This window comes from Rhincodon typus, chromosome 3 (genome assembly GCF_021869965.1).
Source record: "Rhincodon typus isolate 14 chromosome 3, sRhiTyp1.1, whole genome shotgun sequence".
Lineage (NCBI taxonomy): Eukaryota > Metazoa > Chordata > Chondrichthyes > Orectolobiformes > Rhincodontidae > Rhincodon > Rhincodon typus.
The window spans coordinates 6352664-6378916 of record NC_063334.1 but is presented as its reverse complement, the minus strand read 5'-3'; the positions used below and the strand labels follow the sequence as shown (position 1 = coordinate 6378916).

The window sequence follows — 26253 nt, the reverse complement described above, 5'->3', positions numbered from 1 at the left end:
TACTGTAATAGTTTCAGTTAACTTGTAGTCATATGATAATTAGGATGCCTGAACACCTTACATGATTGTATCGTGTATAAATGTGTAAAGCGAACTATGATCAGCAAGACAGTCTATTTACAAGCTGTACCCATTGGGTGCACAATCGAAGAATAAACCCTGTTTGGACCTTCCATTGCCTCTGTCTGTCATGTCATGTGAACACAACAACAAGTTGAATAGCCCACACCTGTTCCCATGTTCCTAACCCTAAACGTTGTGGAACATTATGGATACTGGGACATTTATCAACTCGACAAATTGTTTTTTCTGATGTGTGTAGTTATAGCATCATCTAAGGGCAAAGTAACAATTCTTGAAAAGCACTTCACTGAACATTTAATTTAATGCAGTTAAATAAAACAAAGTGACCTACATCATAGAATCCTACAGTGTGGAAGCGCACCATTTGGCCCATTCAGTTCACACCGACCCTCCGAAGAACATCCCACCCAGATCCACTCCCTACCCTATCCCTGTAACCCTGCATTTCCCATGGCTAATCCACCTAACCTGCATATCTCTAGACACAATGGAGAATTTCCCATGGCTAATTCACCCAAACCGACGCATCTTTGGACTGTGGGATGAAACTGGAGCACCCAGAGGAAACCCCATACAGACACGGGGAGAATGTGCAAACTTCAACCAGACAGTTGCCCAAAGGTGGAATTGAACCCAGATCTCTGTGACGCAGCTGTGCTAACCACTGAGCCACATTCCCTCAGTACATATCTGCAGCTTTAAAATTGAACATATTAAGCACAAGTCGCTGGTAATTTCCTTGAGGTTGCTCCCCATACACACAGTTGTCATAACTACACCAAAAGTGCATCGGAGATCCCATTTCCAGTGAAGGTACGGGAGCACGTCAACCTACAAACAGTCTATGGACAGTTGGAAGTTCAGCGATGCTCATTGATTTCTATCATTAATACTTTGCATACCAAAGTAAAAGGGGATCCATCTGTGTTACAGAATTTTTTGATTAGCTTTCTTGTTGAAGCACAGCACATTCATTAGTATTCATTTAACAGGGGCATGTTGCATATGTTGGGGATTCAAAAGGTATCATGGGATTTCAGTATCATGTCTCGACAGACTTCAGTCTCTGATCGGTGTCCCAATAAACATCAATCCATATGCATTTGCAGGTGGGCCATCAGCAAAATAAAATCTTGATCTTAATCTTGGGAAAAAAATATCCTGCAACAAGTTCTCTGGCAAGTTATACAAACACAATCCAAAGAATGTTGACAGAAATAACATTTAATTATCATTCCAAACTTTCCTGTAGGCGTGGACTGTCAACTGTATAGCTTAGAGTAACATGTAGGCCAGGATGGGAAGCCACAAGTACTGCATTAGATAGTTTCCCTACCCTAAAGAATTTTAATGGATCAGTAGAGATTTTGCAACAATGTTTAATGCTCATGTTCTGCAGATATTACACTAGTTATCAAGTCTATTGCATTCTGCTTTACAACTTGTCTTGCAGCAATTTGAACTCAATGCCCTTGGGTCAATCCCAAACTCGAGTCATCTCCTTTGGTTTGACAGATCCACTATCCCAAGTGTTGTGCACCCACTAATGAGTGAAGTTTATTTTGCTTCAATGCTTGGTTGTTTCTCTTGGTGGACAGTAAATCATGGGCTTGTATGTCAGGACCATTGAAGTATTACTTCCTGACACATTTTGTCAGTGTTTTTCATAACATAAAGTTTGACAAGTTGGAGACATGAGTCCTAGAATTCAGTAGCGAAGTCAACATATTTGATACACAGGTCCCACAATTTATAGTGAATGTGAACATAGTTCCATGCTGAAGTTCTTGGGTTCATTTTAACACCTAAACATGGGAGGGATTGAAGGGGGAGGGATTTCGAAATTCAAAAAAAGGACATCTGCTCTCTAGTTTCCCACTTCAGGTTTTAATGGAGTTGGTGGAGGCTGTGACCCATGCATTTTCAGGAGGTTGCTGTTCGTAGAGATATAGGACAGAATTTAGTGCCATCTGTCTTGATAGACATGGTGGCTGGGGACATTTAATCAGGTAGGGAGTTGTCTCAAGTATGGTCACCACTGCACTAATCACACAAAGGAAGTGAGCGGTACTTTGGATAGGGCATGTTTTTCAGTTAATTCATTGAACCCAGGTCTCGTCTGCCATATTAGGTGGATAAAGAAGTTCCCATAACATTACTTGCAGGCTCTCCCCATTGCTGTGGCCAATATTTATTCCACGACTAATGTCACTAGATCAGATTATTTCATTGCTGTTGGTGGGATTTTTCTTTTATTTGGTATACGATGTGAACTTCACTGAATAAGTCAGCAGTTATTGCCTTTGCCAATTACCATTGAGAAGGTGGTGGTGGTCCATCTTCCAGAATGTTTGCAACCTCTATGGTGAAGATACTGCCACCATGCTGTTTGTGGGAGAGCTGGGGGAGAATGTGGGAAGGTACAGACTGCAACTTAAGGATTTTGATCCAACTTGACAAATAAATTACATTTTAATTTCATAGTCAGAATGGTGCCTGACTTGGAGTCTATTAAGGGGTGCTCCTCTGTGGCTGTTGCTCTTGGCTTTTGAGGTAGCAAAGGTCATGGGCTTGGGGAAGCTGACAAATAGACCAAAACCTTGGTGAGTTGCTACAGTGCACGTTGTAGCTGGTACACCTAGCAGCTACAGTGCACCAGTCATGAAGAAAATTAATGGTCAAGATGTTGGATGGGTGTAGATCCAGATTGTCACATACCGGATAGTGTCGAGCTTCAGTGCTGTTAAGAACTTCAATGATATGAGTAAATGGGCAATATTCCGCCACACCCCTGATTTGCATCTTATTGATAGTGGAAAGTTTTATGTACTCAGAAAGACGATGATTTGCCTCAGCCTCGGATCTGCTCTTGTAAACAGCATTTACACAGCTGATCCAATTAAGTTTCTGGTCAATAGCGACTCTGACAGAATCAGTGATGGCAACATTTAATGGCAAGAATAAGTGATTAAGCTCTTTCTTGATGGTTAATGTTTGATACTCCCATGCTTTCCACTTATCAGCCCAAGCTTGAATGTTGTGCAGATTTTGTTGTGTGTAAGCATGGTCAGCTTCATTAGTGGAGGAAATACAAATGGAATTGAACTCTGTCCAATTAACAGTTGACATCTAACCATGCAATGGAGAAAAGGTCAAAAATAAATCTTTGGAAATAAAAACAGAAAACGCTGGAAATATCAATAGGCCAGGCAACATCTGTGGAGACAAACAAAGATAACATTTCAGGTCAATGACCCTTTATCTGAACTGAGTAAAGATGAAAATGTAATTGGTTTTGAGCAACTGAAAATGGAGGGAGGAGGGGGAAGGAGGAACAAAGTGGAAGGTCTCTACTATGATGGAGGCCAAGAGAGGTCAAATGCCAAAGGATCTCACGGTACAGAAGCCAATCAAGTAGAGATGCAAAATGGAAGATTCAAATGACAAGCAGTAGGAAGCTCAGGGCTATGCGTGTAGTCTGAATGGAAGCGTTCCACAAAATGGCCATCCACTTTGTGTTTAATTGTCCAAATTTAGAATGGACCATATTATTGCTGGTAAATATACTAGACTCTATTAAAAGAGGTACAAGGTGATTGCTGATTCATTTGAAGGACTGTTTAAGACTTGAATGGTGACAAGCAAGATCAAAAGGCAGCTGTGGCATTTGCATGGACACATGCCATAGGAAAGGGAAAGGGTTTTGAGAATGACTGGATTGATGCTCCTTGAATCTCTGAAAGTGACAGATGATTGGGATTGGGACTCTAACTTGAGGAGCTCCAACTTGAGGAACTCCTGCAGCGTTGTCCTTGGTTTGAGCCAATTGTCCAAACAATAGTTACAAATTGCTTTTGACAATATTTAGACCAAGGCTATGATGCTGTTAGAAGCTGACAGAATGCAAACTGCACAGGAGTAAAAGTAAGCAGGTTATTGCTTAGTCAATGCTTCTTGATAACATTGTAGATGACAGCTTTCATTTTGTTGACAATTGAGCAGACTGACAGGGCAGAAATTGACTAGATTGGATTTAGTGGAAGAGCCAGGGTGATTTTTGACTTTGTTGGATGGATGCCAGTGTTGTAGCTGTTGGAACAGCTGGGCTGAAGACCCTCTCTCTGATCCCCGCCTCTTTGACCTGACCGTCTTCGCTCCCACCTATCCGGTCCTCCCACCTTGCTGACCAATCCCCACCACTGCCTACCTGCACTCACCTATTGCTATCCCACCTAGCCTCCCCAGCCCCTCTCATCCCCGCTTTCTTGACCTGTCCATCTTCTCTCCTACCTATCTCCCTCTCATCCCCGCTTCCTTGACCTGTCTTCTCTCCCACCTATCCACTCCTCCCACCTCACTGACCAATCCCCACTATTCACTACTGCACTCACTTATCACCATCCCACCTACCTTCCCCAGCCCCAACCCTCCTCTCTCTACTTATTTCAGAGGTTCCTTCCCCCTCCCCCATTTCTGAAGAAGGGTCCCGACCCAAAATGTCAGCTTTCCTGCTCCTCTGATGCTGCCTGATCTGCTGTGTTCCTCCAGCTCCATACTGTGTTGTCTGAAGACCTGTTCGTTTCAGATCCAAGCTTTCAACTGGGTTGTGGTTGGGGCCTGAAACCTTTGTTGTATCTAGTCCACTCAGCCTTTTTTAAAAGTCTCCCTTCATCATGCTCTGCTGAATGGAGCACAATTCTAGCTTCATCTTCCCGCGTGTGTGAAACCTGCACTCCTGCATCCTCTTGAAGGCTATTTCTAAGAATTGTTGACTCTATTCCACTCGCTTTTGGCGATTACTTGAAAGAGTTTCCTTTTGCTCTGTGACATCTGCACAACTTGTTTTGACCTGCAATAACTGATTCACTACACTGATACTGCCCTGTTTTCAGGAAATCTATTAAGTACGAATAAACAGTAAAACAGTGCACATGAGAAAAGTTGCTCTAGTTCAGCACTTAACTACATCCTGTCAGTGATGCTAGCCTTTTGTCAGTGACTTTATTCAGGTTTGTATTGAACTTACATTCCACACGGGGAGCAACATCTATATACATATTACTGAATGTCAGTGATGGGGAAGGGATTGGTCTTCGTCTTCACCAGCTGTTGAGGAACAATGGTAAACATTTCAAAAAAACAGTTCATGATTCACAACAAAAATGTGTGGAAGAATTCTAGGAGACGGTAAGCCAACCAAGGTTAATCAGGTAAGTTAAGGACAGCATCAAAGTGAAAGAAAAAGAATCATACAATATGGCAAGGACTCATGATAAGCCAGGAGATTAAGAAAGTTTTAAAAGCCACAAAAGATGACCAAAAATAAAGAGGAAGATAAACTTGGAGTATAAACTCGCAAGCAATAGCAAGAGCTTCCTTAAACATATAAAGAGAAGCCAAAATGAATACAGGTCCCTGAGAGAATAAAGTTGGGGAAATAATAATGGGGAACCAGGAAATGGCACAGGAGAAAATACTGTGCAGTCTTCACAGTAGAAGACACTAATAGCAATCCAAAAATATTAAATAATCAAGGCGCAAAAGTGGGAAAGGAAATAAATTCAATAGCTGTCATTAGAGAAAGTGATAGGGAAACTCATGGGGCTTAAGAACAATAAGTGGATACAATCATCCAAAAATCCTTAGATTCTGAAAACGTCCCATGGGATTGGAAAACTGCCAATGTTTGAAAAGGGAGGATGACGAAAAACAAATATAGGACAGTTGGCTTAACATCTGTTATTTGGAAAATGTTAGCCTAAGGGTGTTGCCAGAACAGAAGGGTTTGACCTACAGGGAGAGGCTGAATAGGCTGGGGCTTTTTTGCCCTGGAGCATCAGAGGCTGAAAGGTGACCTTACAGAGGTTTATAAAATCATGACAGAGATAGATAGGGTGAATAGGCAATGTCTTTTTCAGTGGGGAGTCCAAAACTAGAGGGGATGGGTTTAAGGTGAGAGGGGAAAGTTTTAAAAGGCACCTGAGGGGTAACTTTTTCATGCAGAGGGTGGTCCATGTCTGCAACAAGCTGCCAAAGGAAGTGGTGGAGGCTGGTACTACTACAACATTTAAAAGACATCTGCATGGGTATATGAATTGAAAGGTTTAGAGGGAAATGGGCCTGGGTCAGTTTAGGAGCTATCTGGTTGGCATGGACAAGTTGGACTGAAGGGCCTGACTCCATGCTGTATAGCTGTATGACTCTAAATGGAAAAAGACTACAGAAAGCTACAGAACAAAGGGATTTGGGAGTCCTTTTGTTGGTATCATAAAAAAAACTAGCAAAGTTCAGCAGATAGAAGGGAAAGCAAATGGAATGTAAAAGTAGGCAGGTTTTGCTAAAACTATACAAAGCACTAGTCAGACTACAGTTGGAATACTGTGAACTGTTTTGGGATCCTTATTTAAGGAAAGATATAGTGACATTGGAGTCAGAAGGCTAATACCAGGTATGAAAGGTCGGTTTTTATGAGGAGAGGTTGAAGAGGTTGGGCCTGTACTCATTGCCCTGTTGGAAGATAGAAGGATGAGAGGTAATCTTGATGAAACAGAAGATTCTTTTTTGAGGGTTTGATTGGGTAAATGTGAGGTTGCTTCCCCTTGTGGGACAGTCTAGGACCAGAGGGTATAACCTCCGATTAACGGCATACCTGATGAGAAATTTCTTCTCTCAGAGGAATTCTTTACCACAGAAGACTATCAAGGTAATGTCCTTAAGTATATTCAAGAGGGAAAGATTTTTGATCAATAAGGGAATCAAGGGTTACGGGGAAAAGGCAGGAAAGTGGAACATAAAACAGTACAGCGCAGGAACGAGGCCTTTAGGCCTATCATCTGTGATGCCATTCTAAACTAACTCCATCTGCCTGCACACGGTTCATCTTGCTCTATTTCCTGCTTGTTCACGTGTCTGTCTAAATGCCTCTGAAACTTCGCTGTCATATCTGCTTCCACCACCTCCCTGGCAGCATGTTCAAGGCACCTGTCACCCTCTGTGTAAACAATTTTTCTTGCACATCTGTTCAAACTTTTAACTGCACAACTTAAACCTATGCTCCCTAATATTTGATATTTCCACCCTGGGGAAAAATCTCCAACTCTCTATGTCTTTCATAATTTTATATACTTCTATCAAGTCACTCCCTCAGCTTTCAATGCTCTAACCAAAACAATCCAAGTTTGTCCAATCTCTCCTTATAGCTAATACACTCCAATCCAGGCAACATCTTCTTAAATCTCTAGTTATGGATTATCAGATCAGCCATGATGTCTTTGAATGGCAGAACAGACTTGATGGACTGAATGGACATCCACTCCTACGTCTTATCGTCCAGTGGCCCAAAAGAATACACTGCCTGTCATACAAAATCTTTCATTAAATACCACAATCTGTGTTCAACACCTAGGAGTTGCTGCCTGTTAATGACAATTGGAATGCCAAATATTATATTAGTTCTATCAACTGCCTGCTGTATCCTGGGAAATCACCAAGTTTGTAGGAATTAAGGCCCTCTCTTTGCTCTAGGGCACAAGCCATATTAGGCTAACTCATTTGGGAAAGGATATATGCCACCTGTCAAATGCAAGCTAACATTGATGATCTTTTCAAGTTGAGACAGGGCGCAAAGACAAAAGGAAACCCAGGTCTCTTTTGCTCCCTTGGTCTTAAATAACACTACTATCACGAAGATTCACACCAGCAATCAGCCACATCAACAACATGAGTACTCGGGCAAGACAGAGGCTAGATGCTCCGTGGCAATTCATTGTTGACATAGAACATAGAACAGTACGGGCCCTTTGGCCCACGATGTTGTGCCGAACTTTTACCCTAATCCTAAGGTCTATCTAACCTCCACCCCTACCTTATACTATCATCCACATGCCTATCTAATAGCCGGTTAAATGCCCCTAATGAGGCCAACTCCACTACCCTCTCCGGCAATGCATTCCATGCCCCTACCACTCTGAGTAAAGAACCTACCTCTGATGTCTCCCATATATCTACCTCCACTCACTTTAAAACTATGCCCCGTCGTAATAGCTACCTCCACCCTAGGAAAAAGTCTCTGGCTGTCCACTGTATCTATACCTCTGATCATTTTGTACACCTCTATCAAGTCAGCTCTCATCCTTCATCGTTCTAAAGAGAAAAGCCCTAGCTCTCTCAACCTTTCCTCGTAAGACCTTCCCTCCATTCCAGGCAACATCCTGGTAAATCTCCTCTGCACCTTATCCAATGCTTCCACATCTTTCCTGTAATGAGGCGACCAGAACTGGACACAATACTCCAGATGTGGCTGAACCAGGCTTTTGTATAGCTGGAGCATAACTTCACGGCTCTTGAACTCAATCCCTCTATTAATGAATGCTAACACACCATCGGCCTTCTTAACAGCTCTATCCACCTAGGTGGCAGCTTTCAGGGAACTGTGGACATGAACCCCAAGATCCCTCTGCTCTTCCACACTGCCAAGAATCTTTTCGTTAACCCTGTATTCTGCTTTCAAGTTTGTCCTACCAAAATGAATCACCTCACACTTTTCAGGGTTAAACTCCATCTGCCACTTCTCAGCCCAGCTCTGCATCCTATCAACGTCCCTTTGTAAACTAGAACAGCCCTCCGCACTATCCACAACTCGACCCACCTTCGTATCGTCCGTGAACTTACTAATCCACCCTTCCGCTCCTTCATCTCAATGCTATGTCTTCATAGAGGAGAAGGACAGAATTTTATTGAGAAAAATATTGAATGCATTTGGTTACGAGCAAAGCAACATTGATGTTTCTTGCACAATCAAGTTTACACTGTATTGCTCAAGATCAAAATAAAAACGGCCTACCACATGGAACCTTTATTTTGGGGGATGAAATGGAGTAAGAAATATTCCTTTTTTGTTGGGATGGCCAATTCATTTCAATGCAAGGTACTTTCACATTATCACTTCATCTCAATGCTGCATCAATATAATTATATGGCATTGTTGTCAGGCTCATTATTTTGTTCTGGTGAATGTCATCTTTACCAACCATGTAGAAACAGCAGTGAGCAATGATTATTTTCAAGTTAGAACACATGCAACTACTGTTTAATTGCTGTTATGTCAATATTCTGGAATTTCCTGTATAACTTGACTTGCACACCCATCAGTACAAAAGTGCCACCTTTTCAGGACAAGCTACCCAAGAAAAACCATTACCTGTCTTGAGAACAAACAGCTACTAACTAACTCTCCAACATTTTGAACACAACCTTCATTCCACAATCCCTTTGCAATTTTTAATCGTTTGAAGCGTTTTAAACTAATTTTAAAGAAATGCTTTATGGTGTTGGTCAACATATGCCTTTTCTTTTTAGCACTTACCCAAATTTAAAAAAGCAAGCATAATGCATTCATATACAAACATCTTAACAAGGTAGTAGCAGTCTATTTACCTTCCACGTGACCAAACAGTTCTAATCATATTTGACCATTAGGCTCTCACATCTATTCAACTTCTTTTCCTTTATTGACCTAGCTAATCTAATTTGGGATGTTGATAGAATGACTGCTTCAGTAGCATACTGGAAACGTGGCCAGACTAGTAATTCAGAACTTCAAGCTAATAGTCTGGGAAATACGGGTTTGAATTCCACCATGGTAGATGGTGAAGTTCGAATCCAAAAAAACCAGGACTTAAAAGCTAGCTTAATGGTGATCAGGTAACCATTGTTCATTGCCATTAAACAAAAAATCTGTTTTACAAAATGTCCTTTACAGATGGGAATCTTCCATTTGTACTCAGTCTGGTCTCAGAGTGAATCCAGACACACAGCAATGTAGTTGACTCTTAACTGCTCTCAGCATTAAATAGTAGTAATGCAAGATTAAAAAATTCTAATACTGGAATTCTACTGCTTTATGATTCTGTGTAAAGCAGTTTTTCTTCCTCTCTGTTCAAAATTCCTTATTTAGGATTTGTTTGGGAACACATTGAGCTAGTGTTCTCCAAACTGCAGTTCTTCCTGGATCATAAGGAAAAACATGTTTTTTAAACTCACTTCACTGGTCCCAAATGAACCCTTAGTGGATCTTTGTTAGGGAGCCATTGAAGTTCCCTATTTTAGGGCCTTAGTTATGTTATCAGTGCCAGATTTGAATACTTGAAGAGGTCCTGTCAACTTGGGATTGGATGCTCTTGCTAATTGGAACTTAAAATTCCAGTTGATCAAATCAGATGGGAAAAGGAATGCATATACGCCATGCTGTACTCTGACTCTCCTTTTGTTTTGTTTTAATCGGTTCCATCCTTTGTCATGTCTGAGATTCACTTAGAATCTTGGCCCTACGCAAAAGATTAGCTCCAGGTAACATCTACAGAAAACATTTAGATGTCGTGCAGCACAAGTCATCTAGTTGTCCAGTTTGGATTTCTGGAGTTTAATAATCTTCTTTATTTTGGAAGATTACTGAAGCCTGCACTTTTCGTACTGACATATCATAATGAGGCTGAAATAAACAACAACAGAAACTGATGGAGAAAGTCAGCAGGTCTGGCAGCATCTGTGGTGAGAAGACAGAGTTAATGTTTCAAGCCCAGTGACCCTTCTTCATAACACAGTGCCGCTGACGTTTCATAAAGTACACCAGTCCCTAAAAAATTCAAAAGGACTAATCTGCTGGAATGTCTTCCCAATGACTTCTATAAGTCTGGATAAAGATAGAAAAGGAAAAAGTGAGGCATCATGGCAGAGGAAAACAACCATCTGATCACTATTCAAATTGGGTGCACTGCATTTGTGCTTGCTTTTCATCCATTTCTATATTCCAGGGTAGGCAAAATAAGCACAGGAAATTTTTGTGCAAGATTTCTGTGGCTAACATACACGGTGGGCTGTTTTGGCCATTTATTCCTAACTGGCATGTGATAGGCAATAATAATGTGTTGCCAATTAGTGTAATTCTTCAACATCTTTCAAAAATGTACATAAGGCACCAGAGAAACAGAAAAGCACAAATTATGACAAGCTACGTCTTCATAGAGGAGAAGGACAGAATTTTATTGAGAAAAATATTGAATGCATTTGGTTACGAGCAAAGCAACATTGCTGTTTCTTGCACAATCAATTTTACACTGTGTATTGCTCACAAGATCAAAATAAAAACGGCCTACCACATGGAACCTTTATTTTGGGGGATGAAATGGAGTAAGAAATATTCCTTTTTTGTTGGGATGGCCAATTCATTTCAATGCAAGGTACTTTTACATTATTGTGTATATGCACATATGGCATTTTAAAACAACTTGCAAGTGACCCACGTGGCAAGACCCAAGTCATTGGGAGTCTGTAAAGAACTAATGAAAACAGTGGTCTCTGTCAATGTCAAAGGCAACACCGGATCTATGGTTTCCAAATCTCTCTACCTGCTGGTTTCTTTCCTCAGGACATTTCTAGATGTGTATTAACTGATAAAGATTCACTAGTTTAGAAACCCTAATAATGTTGCAGCATGTAAATGCCAAAATATTAGGAGATACATACATTTTGGTCTTTTTCATTTAGCAATTCCTATATTCCATTATTCTTTCCCTATATCCCCATCGAAGATGCAGGTGTACTCTTGCATTAAGTGGAGCCTTTGAGGACAATTATGTAATTATTCAGTTACTTCTTTTATATTATAAGATTGAAAACCATAAAACTAACCCCAAATATATGCCTGTCTTTTGGAACATTTAGCTTTGAGTCTTTATAGAACTCAAATACACTTCTCATTCTTGTGTAGGGCAGATAAAAATGTGGTATTGCTCAAAAGAAAATACAAGAATGAGGAAATATATTACTACTTGAAAGAAAGGGAGATATTTGGGTCAGAAGTGGGAGAAAAGGGTAGTGATGAGAGTGAACCAGTGGTAAATCAATAGGAAATTCCATCAGTCAACACAACATCACCTTGGAGGAATGAAATTATATACCAAGTAGGTCCTTGTATGAAAACTAAGCCAAAAATTATTTTTTTAAACTGTCAGTTTCTCCCAATGTTCTTAGTTTAATTTGCCCCTATAACATTGCAGAGGGGCAAGATGTTTTTAGTTCAACATTCCTCTCATGAGTGTGCTGGCCATGACAGTAATTAGAAAATTTAGCTAAAGCACGACTTGGTTTTAGCAAATATGATTTTTGACCTGTTTCACTCCCTCAACTACTAGAAGACTTGCAAGTGTGTTAGCATAGTGATCATATATGACCTTACATTATCAAATATTTTCTTGCTTCAAAATTATAATAAATTATTGCCTGCCATTAATCAGCAGAAGTCCAGAGCTTGGATCAAATGTTCATACATTGATACATACATGAATTTTTCTCACTTTATGTAATACCCTCATTGTTATTACAAGTTCCAAATATAATCGGATGTTACATAAAAAGTCAAATAAATGAAAATTCTAAAACTACTCAACATTACAAGAATCTCTCTTGCTCACATAAAATGCCACAAGTGTGGGTTGTACAGAAACTGAAGCAGCAATTTTAAAACATCGTACAATCAAATCCTCACACAGTTCTTGTACTTTTCATTTCCTCATCTTCTTTTTGTTCCACCAAATCCTGTTAAAGCAAAAGAGAGAAGCTAATTTGATTGCTTAATTCTAACTGTTTTGCAAATACATTCTATATTATCTAAGAATTTTTTTTTGCATACGAGGCACTTAGACCAGAAGCAATTTGTTAATATAGGGGTCAGGCAACTCCATTTAAGATTTAAATAAACACAAACTAGTACAGATGTTGGAAATCTGAGACAAACAAAATGCTGGAGAAACTCAACATGTCTGGTAGAATCTGTGGAGTCACAGACTGTGTTAATGTTTCGAGTTTGGTCGGATTTCAGAACTTCAATTCTTTAAAAACGCGAAACATTAACTGTTTGTCTCCAAGGATACTGCCTCACCTGCTGAGTTTTTCCATCATTTTCTGTGACCCTTTTAAGACTGCATTATTTCTCCAACTCAGTTACGATTTTGAAACATTCTTCCCAGTGTTTCGTTATTGCTGATGAACAACTGAGTGCTGAAACCTGTATAAAAGGATATTTTTGGCACAGTAATGAAAATGAAAAGCGTCAAAGCTACGGTGACAAACATTTCTGCTTTGTCTCAACACTATTGAAAGAAAGTCATATTTACCTGAAGTTGTCCTGGTTTCTCGGCCTTCAGGATTCCAACCAGTCTGCTCACTTGTCTGTGGTTGATGCACAGAATAATTCGGGTAGTGGGGATAAGGTGAAGGGCTTGGCTGTGATCTGAAGTGAGAAGATTGAAAGAACATTATTATTTAGCCTTTAAAATAACCTTTTTTGACTAAAGTGCAGTTAACATTTTGCACTACTGTCAGAAAAGCAGGTATGTCACTTTCCATTTCACCTATCATACATCAATTAAAGACAAACTTTCCTCAGTATTACATAACATTTACAGGGGTAAAAAAAACTGCTTGAGCCAAGTTTTCAAGAATAAACTAAGCACAGCAATGAACACTGCCTAGACCGTGTAGGCAAAGATCCAAATGCTACATTTGTGCAGGCACTTTTTTTTGGCAAAGAGATGCTGTGACGATACTATGACTTTAAGAAGTGTATTTTATTGTGGGTTCATGAAGAAAGGTTGAGTCAAAGGTGCCCAGTGGCATGCTCAAAGTCAATAAAGTAAACAGCATGAGGGGCTTTGGGGTTTTTTAAAACAATTGAAGCAGCCTGAAAGGGTGGGGTCAAGCACCCACAGAACTAGGGCTTGTAGTTTCAGCTTTTAGCAGCTGTTGAGGTCTTGAAGCTGGACGTGGAAGCTCTTATTCCTGTTACAGCTAAAAGCTTGGGGACTCTTTCTGCTGTTACAACTGCATATGAAACAATCTATTTTACTGAATTTGCCTTTGCCAAGGGTGTGTTTATGGGATATTACTATACTGGAGCAGTTAATTAGTTAATATATTTATATTATTTTGTTAAGCATTTCAGTAGTTACAGTTAAGCCAATTCTTTTTATTCTGTCTGTATTTTAACTGTTGTGTAAAAATAAATTGTGTTTTGCTTGAAGTCGAGAAGTTTGACCAATCGAATTGCATCTGGAATGCAACACCTTATACTTACCTTTAAAATAAGAAAAAGTTAGGGTCTAGGCTATCTTCTTAATATATTTTGAGGGGGCTTGGTCTGGTCCATAACAATGCCTCAAAAACAGACTCTTAAATACATAAATGAGGGGTCCATCAGAAGTTCTCTGCAAAATGGCAGCAGTGCAGTACCCTCCACCCGGAGCTCCTTTGCTCCACCTGTTCTTTTCCTTTCTTTTCTTTTTCTCTCATTTTAGCAGTCCCAGAGCAGTGAGAGGGGAAACAAGTCCTGGAGATCTGGGAGAAAAAAAAAGCGAGGCCAGGAGCAGCGCTACTTACCTCGGTGCAGCTAAGTGTCTGGTGGAGTGGAGGCTTGGAGAGGAGCGGGATTGTCGTTGGACTAGGACCTGGCATGAGCAGTCAGATCATATGCTGAGCTGCTGCAATGAAATATCCATCTGAAGGTCTTTACTGGTCTGTAATGTCAATCCTTTGTATTATAACTATCTTAGTGCCTAAATATGTTAGAAATAAGTAATGCTACTAGTTTTCCTTTTATTCCTCTTTTGTATCTAAGATTTGTACTTAGGTACTCGTATCTAAGATAGCGCTACTAGGGGCTGTCATTGTAAAAACTTTTCACTGTACTCCCGTACTGGAATACACATGACAATAAAGGATATTCTATACTCGTTGCTGACCAGTCAATGGTTGGGCTCTATCCATGATTCCTTCACAGCCCCTGTGATAGGCAGCTCCAGTTATGAAGAAAAGTACATAAATCTTTTAAAGGACAAACACCCTGTAGAACCAACAGGTGCAGGATTGCTCCTCCAAATTCACTGGTGTCGCATAGTCCGCTGTACACAACCCCATCACAATCCACAGCACATTCCAACACCCTTCCTGGAACATATCCAAGGGCTATCAATAGAGGCAGATGGGTTGGTATTGATGGTTTGTTCAGGTGAGATGAGGCATGTTGATGAGGCCTGAAAACCAAGTTCATGTGTATGACAGCCACATTGCATGAAGTATGCATTTAACATAGTCAGAGAAGGGCTTAGGTTTTGGATCAAACTAATGTTCAAAAAAAAAAAAAAACTTGCATTGCACTTCAGATCATGCTATAACAGGGGAAGAAAAAAAAAAAGATGCCTTCAACATTGTGAAAGAGCAGTAGCAAGAAATAGTGGTAAAGTCAATGACAGGAGTGTAGCCCCAAAGACATAGATGCAGTACAGGATGTTTAACAATTTCACCTAAGTTTTCAATGTCTGTATATCTTCAAGTGCAAGTCCAGCCAAATGAATCACTAGGCTCAACCACTACTCAATTCTCTATGTGCATCAATCACCTACCAACAATGTCCATCAACCAAGCACTGTACTGACATCTATACAGTCTGTCTCACTCCCACATTCAGCAATGTTACAACCTGCACAATCATTACCAGCTATTCGTCCACAATAGGTACATCACCAAACATACACCATGACACTCATAACACTTGATTCTTTTGTAACTCATAACAAGAGGCAGCAGGAGTGAATGGGAGTGAGAAGACATACCTGATTGTTCTGACTCTTAAGGAGAAAGCAATGCTACCACTTTGGGAAGAGATGTAGCTCAGGCTATAGCCAGCAGTGAGGGTCAAGGGGACATCCACAGATCTACACACTTGTCTCATCCTTCAATCTCTTCTAATTTATAAGTTGTAGCCGGTGTAAGCATGGACTCCTTAGCTTCTCGTCTTCTGTCACCATAACCTAATCCTTGCCCTTTTACATTTTAGAAACTCAAGAACTCTGTCTTGCCCAGTGAAGAAACAGCTCAGAGTGAAGATGAAGGGATACTGTTTCTTAATTTCACAGTCACAACAATCAGTTCAGATACCGACACTATAAATAATTTAAAGGCAGGATCTGCTTATCAAGTCAAAGTTAGAAAAAAAAGGATAGCCTGGATGAGAGCAAGCCAAATGCACACAAAATCTAATCCTCCTTTTTGTAGCAGTTTGTTCTATTTTGCATGACCTTCTGTTCATTGTCCCAGTCATATTTAATACGAAGGAAAACCCAACTAGGCTACATATCAGGAAGCATCAGGTTTGCACGTTAGCCTTTGTCAGCAAAAAGGTGCTTCAACAACAGCCTGACAGTTTAGTCCAGACAACTTTTTTTTTGGGGAAGTACAGAGAAACACCCAATATGTATAGAATTGAATAATCCAAAGAAGAATAATCCAGTACTGCTGAACAGTGTTGTTGGGCATTCTTTATGTTTTTAACATTGTGGTCAGATGACTGAAGCTGACAGGATATAGGCTGGAGAGTCAAGTTTTAACAGGATAGCACTGGCATCAAACTAGCAATACACACTGACTGAAATCATGCTCCATCTGCTCTGCATGCTGGCAGCAATTCTTAAGTACACACGTGCAAACCTATTCACAAAAATTGCTTCCAGTGTACTTGCCATCATAGTGATATTTTCATTGTTTAAACCTAGTAATGCCCAAAAAATAGCACCACAGAAGCAAGTTAACCTTGAACTCTCCTTCCCCATACTGTAACTAAGAATTATTAAACACAAGTTTTTAAAACCATAAATGCTCAGAAACTGTAGCCACATATTGCACCACAACAAAGCAAGAGCAGTTGCCACAAAGAACTCTCGCAGAGAGATCCAGTGATTTCCAAGCCCAAGGTTTCAACACAACGTCTAACCAACTGAAGGGTAGTTTAATTGAAATTTCTAGCGAAATATTTTAGTATTGTCATCAAGTGTCTGTGTAGCCAATCGCATTAAAGAATTTTCAGTGAGAACTAGTAATCAAATAATCAAAAATATATCAAATCATTTTTTAAAAATCGAATGTGAAATAAAATTTTGCATATATGGAGGTGCAGGCTGAAATATTAATTATTTAAAACTTGTTTAGAGATATATCATTAGTCAGTCGTAACTTTGCAACATTTCACTTTTTAACAGCAGCACTTGTGACTCAGATCAGAAAAATTCCAATTTCACTTCATCGGACCAAGGGTTCACTTTTTATGGGTTTCTTACAGAGGAACAGAAGTGAAAAAAGTTCTCCTCAGACCAGTTAATTTCATTGATTGTTGGCTTGCATGGTCTAGGGTGCAACCTGTAGAACAGTGGTCAATGTTACAACATAACTTCAAGATTTTCACCTCCATATGCAATTGGGTCACACTTAAAGTGGTCAAATTCAAAGGGGCTCCTTATCAAAAACACTAAATTTATACTTGTGACTTTATTAAGGATAATCAGATTAGAAATAAGAATTCTAAGAAGTGTGTTCACATCTAATAATCTTTAAGACTGTAAATGAAATACCTTCTGCTGGCAAGCAAGTATCCAAGCAAACCGCCTGCTCCTATTCCTGTCCAAAAGCCCAGCCCTGAGCTTCTACCATCAGATGTGTAACCTGGAAACGAAAAAACATTTGCAGATTACACAAGGCGAGAGAACCAATAATGGTGAAACAATGCTGGATTTCCCCAACGAATGCCAAGGAGCAATCGTAGAAATGAAGCAGAAGAATGTGGCATCTTGAAATCAAGAAAGTTTTCTTTTAAACTCTAATAAAGACAGGATAGACAACAGCTGCATTAATCTACTAAAATAGGAAAAAAAAATAAAGGGATAAACAACACTGCTAGCACAGGCTGGAAGCATTTGATGAGGGGTTTTTTTTCATTGCAAAGATATTGTTCCAGAAATAGAGGATAAAGCTGCATAATCAAAAATCAACAAAATGTGAAAAAAAACATGAAATATACAGAGAAGCATGGGAGGGACACAGCAGGTTTTCTGAATTCAGTGATGCTAAATGAGGTAGAGTAAGGACATTAGAAATATAGCAGCTGAAGGGAAACAAAGTTCCAGAGGCATATCATCTCCATTCACTGACATCTTTTAAACTCCATTGGAATCAGCTAGCCTCAATGAATTGAAAGGGAGCAACAGAAGATGCATGTGAGCAATGCAATTGTAGCCATAGATCCTTACCTCAATTGTGAAGTACATGTTCAGACGAGGAAAATTACATATATGATCATTTGAAAAGCTGATTAGACCGATTCTGTATCGGATTAGACAGAATCAGCACTAACTCAGAAGGGTGTGTTAGATTGTCTCTCCTGTGCAAACGTAAGCAAATGACACAGGTAAGAGAAATAGGGAAGGGACAACTGATATTTTTGAGCCACTGATGCCACTAGTGAAGTGTGCAACAGTAGTAAAGACAGGACAAATTTTTTAGTAGTCAGTGGAACAGAGCAGAAACCTCAGGGAGAGAAACCGTAATTGCAAATGGTACAAATCCAGCTTCATCTGGAATACGATTCTGCTCACTATCATGGAAAAAAATTAGACATTAGAGGGGAACACTGGAAGATATGATTGGGCACCACAGTTAGAAGGAGAAACTACTAACACTTCAATGTGTCTTTTGGGTTCTTGTGTGTAGTGGGTCCACATGATCCCTATCTTGCAGATCTTGTCTCTGGGCTAGAAGTTCCAGTTTAGTCCCAAGACATTGAGCTGCATTATAGCAAGTCTAAGGAGGCTGATTATAACCAATTTATATTAGGTAAGGTTCAGTGATGATTTAACAGAATAATTGCAGACTGAAGAGGATGCAGACAACATAAATGTCAACATGTAAAACACAGGTCATAGATTCTACAAAAGTTCTCAAATCTAAAAACAGAAAAGACAAATATACAGGTTAAATTTAACTCATTCATGATTGAACTGCCAAATTCGAGAGAATAGACTAAAAATTTCTGGAATATATAAGGAGATTTGAAATATTGAGCTTTCAATTTCCTAGACTCAAAAATGTTGAAGGTTGAGGGATTTCAATGATATAAATACAGTAAATCTATTTTTATTTATGACAAAATAGCAACCATACGGATAGACAGTTGCACAGCACGAACTAGACCCTTTGATCTGACTCGTCCATGCTGACTAAATATCCTAAATTACTCCAATCCCATTTGCCAGTACATGGCCCATATCCATATAAACCCTTCCTATTCATGTATCCATCCAGAAGCCTTTTCAATGTTGCAAATGTACCAGCCTCCACCACTTCCTCTAGCAGCTCATTCCATACATGCACCAACTTCTGAGTGAAAAAGTTGCCCCTTGGTCCCTTTTGTATCTTTCCCCTCTCACCTATGCCCTCTAGTTTTAGATTACCCTACCCTGGGGAAAACACCTTGGCTATTCACACTATTTATGCCCCTAATGGTTTTATAAGCCTTTATAAAGGTCACCTCTCAGCCTACGATGCTCCAGGGAAAATAGCCCAAGCCTATTCAGCCTCTCCCTATAGCTCAAACCCGGCAACGTCCTTGTAAATCTTTCCTGAACCCTTTCAAGTTTCACAAAATCGTTCCTTTAGCAGGGAGACCAGAATTAAATGCAGTATTCCAATAGTGGCCTAACCAGTGTCCCGTACAGCTGCAACATGACATTCCAACTCCAATACTTAATGCACTGACCAATACAGACAAGAGAGCCAAACACCACCTTCACTGTCTTGTCTACCTGCGACTCCACCTTCAAAGAACTATGAACCTGCACCTCAAGGTCTCTGCTCAGCAATACTCCCCAGGACCCGACCATTAACTGTATAAGTCCTGCCCCGGTTTGCCTTGTCAAAATGCAACACCTGACATTAATCCAAGTTAAACTCCAACTGCCCTGGGCCCATCAGCCCATCTGACCAAGGACCCATTGTACTCAGAAGATTTTCTTCACTATCCACTATACCTCCAATTTTGGCGTCATCTACAAACTTAGTAACTGTTCCTCCTATATTCACATCCAAATCATTTATAGAAGTGACAAATAGCATTGGACCCAACACCAATATTTGCAGCACACCGCTGGTCACAAGTCTCCAGTCCAAAAAGCAACCCTCCACCACCACCTCCATCTCACTTGCACATCCTTTGGTCAGAGACAGAGACAATCAGTACAAAAAAAAAAGGGGGGTCAGGGAAGTTGTCATGTACCTTCTCTGGACTACCTTCAATGCTAGTATATCTTTCCTTAGATAAAAGGACCAAAACAGTATTCGAGGTACTGTCTAATTAGTGCCTTGTATAGTTTTAGCCATTCTTTCCTATTTTTATATTCATTTCCCTTTGACAAAGGCCAAAATTTCTTTTTGCCTTCCCCCTTAGTTGCTAAACTTGTATGTTAGGTTTTGTGATTTCTGCACAGACAGAGATGAGGAGATTATTTTTCTCTAACAGTTGTGCAACTTTGGAACATTCATAAGATGCTGAAAGCAGGTTCATTGTCTAACAAAAAAAATCTAACTCTGCATTAAAAGTGTTCAATGGAATTGAAGGTTATCGAGATAGCTGGAAAGGTCGAATTCAAAACAAACAGAGCAGCCACAATCTTAATGAATGGTCTTAATGGTCTACTTCTGCTTGTATTTCAGACGTTTGTATGAGGTAGGATGCATACATGATTGACCAAATTGCCTCCTGTGCAAAGAAATGCAATATTTTAATGGTTATTACTTTGTATGTCTGTACAATCTTACATTAAATAATCCTGACAGATTTACCTCCAAAGGCTGGTTTAAAGCCAGGCGGCTGTGGCTGACCTGCACCGTTGCAATATTCATCATAATCTTGAGCATTGTTTTGCCGCGACTCATTACTGTTAGGTTGGCTTCTCAAACACATCACGTAGACCAGATAAGCAAGACAAAACAGTCCAAGTATCACAAGAAAAGAAGATGAATCATTGTAGTCTGTGGGATTTTCATTGCTATTTGATTTATATGCAAATCCAGAATTAGATTTCTTTCTCCGAAGGCCTTCTTCAGTAAGTTCTATCACATATTCCAGTCCGCAGGATCCCTTCAAAATGTAAGGATCTTCTGGATAGTTATATCCCTCACAACTGACGGTAATTGCTCCAAATTGGTATGCTTTGTCCATCTCTGTCTTGCATTCCCACTATGATTGTGTACCAGGGACGGGGATTTAAGAATAGATAAAGTTAGAAAGTTGTTTGGATCAATTAAAAGTTTTACTGTTCAGTCTGAAAGAAACAGCAGTCATTACATTAAACAGCACAAAAGGCAGCCATTCAGCTCGATATACCTTCATTGGCCTTAGTCTCCACCACCAATGAGATCAGATAGCTAAGAACCAACCCACATACTCTTTCCCAATAATCTTGTAGTTTTTTTTTAAAAAGCTGTGTTCGATTTCTTTTTGAAAGTTGTCAATAATTCTGCGTCATCATCCCTTCAGGTTGTGCATTCCAAATAACAACTCAATGTTTAAAAAAATTCTCATTTCAAGGTTGCTTTTCCCCCTCAATCGAGAGACTTTCCAGGGATACAATTAACTGTCAAAGTTTCTATCAGTCCCATTTCCTCACTCAACAGTCCACTTCATACATTCAATGCTGCACGAAGGAATTAAATTGAAATCCTACTTCTGAGACAATGCCCTCTTGATGCTCAATTTGAGACTGTGTTAAACATATTGCCATTTATATTGTCCTATACCTGCTCAGATCCTGAATATTTTACTACTGAGCCTGTTCTTCGCCAGCATAAGCCTCCCTTCATAACTCAGGCATCAGTTATCTTTTGTTGCACCAACTCCAATGCCAAGGACTCTTCCTTCACAAATTAACCAAAGCTATACACAGTTCTTGAGGTGACGTTGGATCAGAGCTCTGTGTAAACTCAGAATCACTCATGCATAATGAATGGAATAAAGTAAATAGCACCTGTCTGCTTTTGTCGTTGAAGTCACCAGAAACTGTAAGCAAAGATCTATCTTCCAGTCTCCCCAATACCATCTATTATGTTATCTTGTAAAGAAAAATAATATTTAGTTTATATTGCCAATGTTTTATTATCTGTTCTTAATCCACAATCATATTAAATGACATTTGCCACTCGGCTCCTCAATCTTTCCAATTCTATTAAATGATCAACCTGTTCCCTGTTGGTTGTAGTCCCATTAGCTTCAATATTGTCTACAAGTTTTCTACTCATTTCAAATTCGATTATGTAGTAATTCCTGAAGCAACTTTCCAGTTCCAATCCTTCCATTCAAACAACCTCTTCATACACTTTAGACAATTTTTGATCTTTTTTGGAAGCACTATTTCTGAGAAGGATTTTAGCAAATGATGTTCTGACATTTAAGTAAAAAACAGATGTCAATTCAGAATCTCTACTTAAAAATCCCCAAAGGATTCTTCAAGTACAATCTTAAATCTGCAGCTCAGTATTTTTCATAACCCTATATTAGTCTGTCGTTAGGAAGCCCTCCAATGCCTTCTCTCTAGGGAGTTAGGCTGCTTCTCAATACTAACAATAAGCTTCTCCTTGCCCTTTACCAAATATTGGCAACACTTCCTTTGTTTCTTTTCCTCACCATATTAAAACTAGGACAGTGCCTCACGCATGTCTAATTTCATTTATTACATCACTAAATATTCTAGGATGCAGTCTGTCTGGACAGAGGATCTGGCACATTTCATTGTCCTCACAGCTATTTTTCTACTGAGATCTGACCATTTTAATGTAAAAATTGTATTCCAACAAGAGGAAGAGAAGTTTCCTTTGTGAACACGAGCAAATAATTCACTTAGTAGATGTGTTATTCCTTCAGCACTTCTTTAGTTTACTTCGAAAGGTTCTACAAGTTTTTAAAATTAATTCACAGGATGTGGCCATTGCTAGGTAGGCCAGCATTTATTGCTTGTCCCCAATTGCCTAGAGGGCAGTTCAGAGTCAATCATATTGCTGTGGGTCTGGAATCACATGTAGGCTAGGCCAGACCAGACCAGGTAAGGATAAATTTGCTTCCCTAAAAGACATTAGCAAACCAGATGGGTATTGCTGACAATCAACAATGGTTTCATGGTCATCGTTAAACCTTTAATTCTAGATTTTTATCGAATTCAAATTCCACCATCTACCAGAACAGGATTTGAATCCTGGCCCCAGAGCCTGGTCTCTGGATTAATAGCCTAGTGATAATATCACGAGGTCACTGCTTCCTCTTTGCCCTAACAGCTCATTTATTACCAATATTCTGTTATTACAAATATATTCTGTTGTCGATTTTGATTGTCCTGACCAGTTCCTTATCTTCCTTAACCAGGTTTCTGTTTTCTCCACTACGTGCTATTTTAGGCAATCAATAGGGAAAACAAAGAACCAAATAATGAGGAAACACAACTAATGTAACAAATCAAGTGTAAAGGTCTAACTGGAACAAAAGCAAAATATATGAAACTACATCATAACGGAGTCACATTTTTCCATGAGCGGCAAATATGTGTACAAGGTGTATGGAAGTATGGTGGAAGGAGCAATTCGGGCTTCCACAAGAGAAATAGATAATCTGCTGAAGGGAATGCACTTGCAGGACTATGGAGAAATAGCAGGGGAATTAGAGTATTTGAGTTACTCTTGCTGAGTTGGCATGAACACAACAGTCCAATTGGTCTCCTTGTGCGTTGATACCATTCTACGATTCTAACGTGCACTTACCCAGATATTTCTTATTGGCTTTGTCCTGGAGGTTCCAGTTAGTCAACTAATAAAGAGGTGTGTGCCCTCTACAGAGCACAAAAACAAACAACTGTGTGATTTTTAATGAATCAGACTGAAGAATTGTTTTTGACAATACAGAATCTGGTCCGAATCTGTCAGGTAACATTTATAGCAGTAATAACAGTGAAATTATCTATGTTGCCATCATTAATGTAGTCCTGTCTGTCACTCAGAACTTAGCGCTCAATTGCCTGCTGGTCAGAAGAATTATGTTCTTATAAGGGGTTACAGGGAGTGGGCAGGAAAGTGGAGTTGAGGTCAAGATGAAACCAGTAATGATCACATCAAATGGTGGAGCAGGCTCGAGATGCCGAGTTGCCTATTGTTGATTCTCGTTCTCATATTCTTATTACTCCTCTGAAACTGACAGAAACTCTTGCCGTTAGCAGTGCTAAAGGCAACACTATCATTTCTACTGCAAATCCAGCCTATTATTCTAGGTATTTATCATCACACACAATTCTCTGTGGTGCAAACAACTAATGAATGTTCTGTACTTGAGAAAAGCTTTTTGTTTTCTCCTCCACATTTCTAACTTTGCAATATTTACCTGGTACTCCTGGAAGTAATCCACTTTCCCTCTGTACTCCACCCCTTAAAGCACTCTTCTTATTCCATCAAATTGTATGTTCCCAAGATTGAGAATTTGCATAGGAATCATCTCCAACATCGATTGACATTAAACTCCACCAACAGTGGCTGCTGCTTCCAGAGAGCAGACTTCACTGTAAACTAATTCAATATCACCCAGGTATATTTAGAAATCAGACCTCGGAATGTTCAACTACATACCTGAACATCATAACCATCCCACCCTTTGTTATAACACTGCACCACTTTCGGAAGGAAGACATTGCAGCCAGCTGAGCCACCAACACACCGCAGCTGAGGGACAGGATGTGTTCTGCGGCCAGTAGTATACTTCTCACTGTACAATGTCAAAGCTTGGACTTCCCGGAGCAGAATTCTCTCTGTAAACAAAAAGAGACATTACACAAAGTCTTACAAGCCATTTCATGGAAGAGTTATTGATTCAGCTTATCAAACCATCTTTATTTAATTTCAGACTTGAGGGATGATTGGCAGAGGTTTCAGTGGGCTAGTTAGCTGGGAAAGGAATAGTGCAAATATAGTGAAAATAAGTCATATAGACACACTTGTGAATGTAGGACAATACACATAGATCTAGTTGATTATTACATTAGTTGTTAATGGGGATGGATGGCTATAGCTCAGCCTCAGCGAGCCCTTGACGACTGAGCAAGGGCAACTCAGCATGAATGCTGGCAAATTTAAAGCCATTTAGTGAGCCCTTTGGGGTAAAAAGCCATTCAGTAAGCCCTTTGGGGTAACCTACTCCAGACAGCATGAACACTGATGCAACTGAAATCAATTACTAATCACTTGGCAATTAATTGCATTGCTTTAGTTGGTAATATTCTTGCTTCTGCATGAGGTGGTTTATGGATTAAGGGACTACTATCAGGTCAGATTTTAACGGAGATGCTATCTGCTCCCTCACAGCATCATTTTGATGAGCAAGAAAGCTCTCTCTGATGTGCTGGCCATGGCTTATCCCATTCGCCATTTTATTAAAACTGAAATTTTATCTCAGATCTCCAGCGTGCACGTACTTTGCTGTTATGGTCACCGAACCACATGACCATCTCATTGGGGTGCACATTCTTAATTGGCAGAACTCGGGGGATCTTTTTATAAAGGGCAGTGGAAATCTATAAGTCTCTCGCGGCAAATACTGGCCGAGAACAATGTCACACTTGATTGATTTCCACGATTTAAGGATATTAAGTGGCGGTTGCAGATCCATGACAGGTGATGAGAGTCAGGTCATGTACCTGCCATGATGGGAGTGAAGACCTCTTATTGTTCCTTTTACCTACGGGACTGCATCGGCGAAGCAATGCGAACACCTGTTTCCGGATCCTACCTGAATCCTGTGCTCCGTTCACAGACAGCAAAAACGGCAGCAAGCACAGATACCAGCAAAAGCCGAGGCCTACGCCAAGGCGGTACTTATCGAACAGTGACATCCCCCTCCGCTAACGAAAGGCCCAACCCAGGGGAACGCATGCGCAATCCTGCGGGCAACAGCACAATGCAATGACACGTAACTACGTCAATACCGCGCGGTACCCTGTCGACGTCATCAGGGATAGGCCACGCCCATTTCCCTGCCCGGAGTTTGACCCCAATCTGAGCACCCCCACTGACATCCCAAACCCAACCCCACCCTCCCACCTACCCACACCCCAAACCCAACCCCACCCTCACTCCCACCTACCCACACCCCAAACCCAACCCCACCCCTATTCCCATCCACCCATAGCCCCAAACCCAACCCCACCCTCACTCTCATCTACCCACACCCCAAACCCAACCCCACCCTCACTCTCACCTACCCAC

General features: G+C 40.2%; 1 protein-coding gene across 1 annotated transcript; it reads right to left on the bottom strand.

Moving 5' to 3' along the window:
• Positions 1-11103: 11103 nt before the first annotated feature.
• On the bottom strand, positions 11104-25935 carry saraf (store-operated calcium entry-associated regulatory factor). Its single transcript, XM_020516864.2, is given in 7 exon segments — positions 11104-12678; positions 13257-13372; positions 17541-17631; positions 20803-21199; positions 24622-24800; positions 25778-25887; positions 25889-25935. Coding segments are annotated over 7 exon segments (951 nt in total). The 5' UTR covers positions 25921-25935; the 3' UTR covers positions 11104-12652.
• Between the last annotated feature and the right edge of the window lie 318 nt (positions 25936-26253).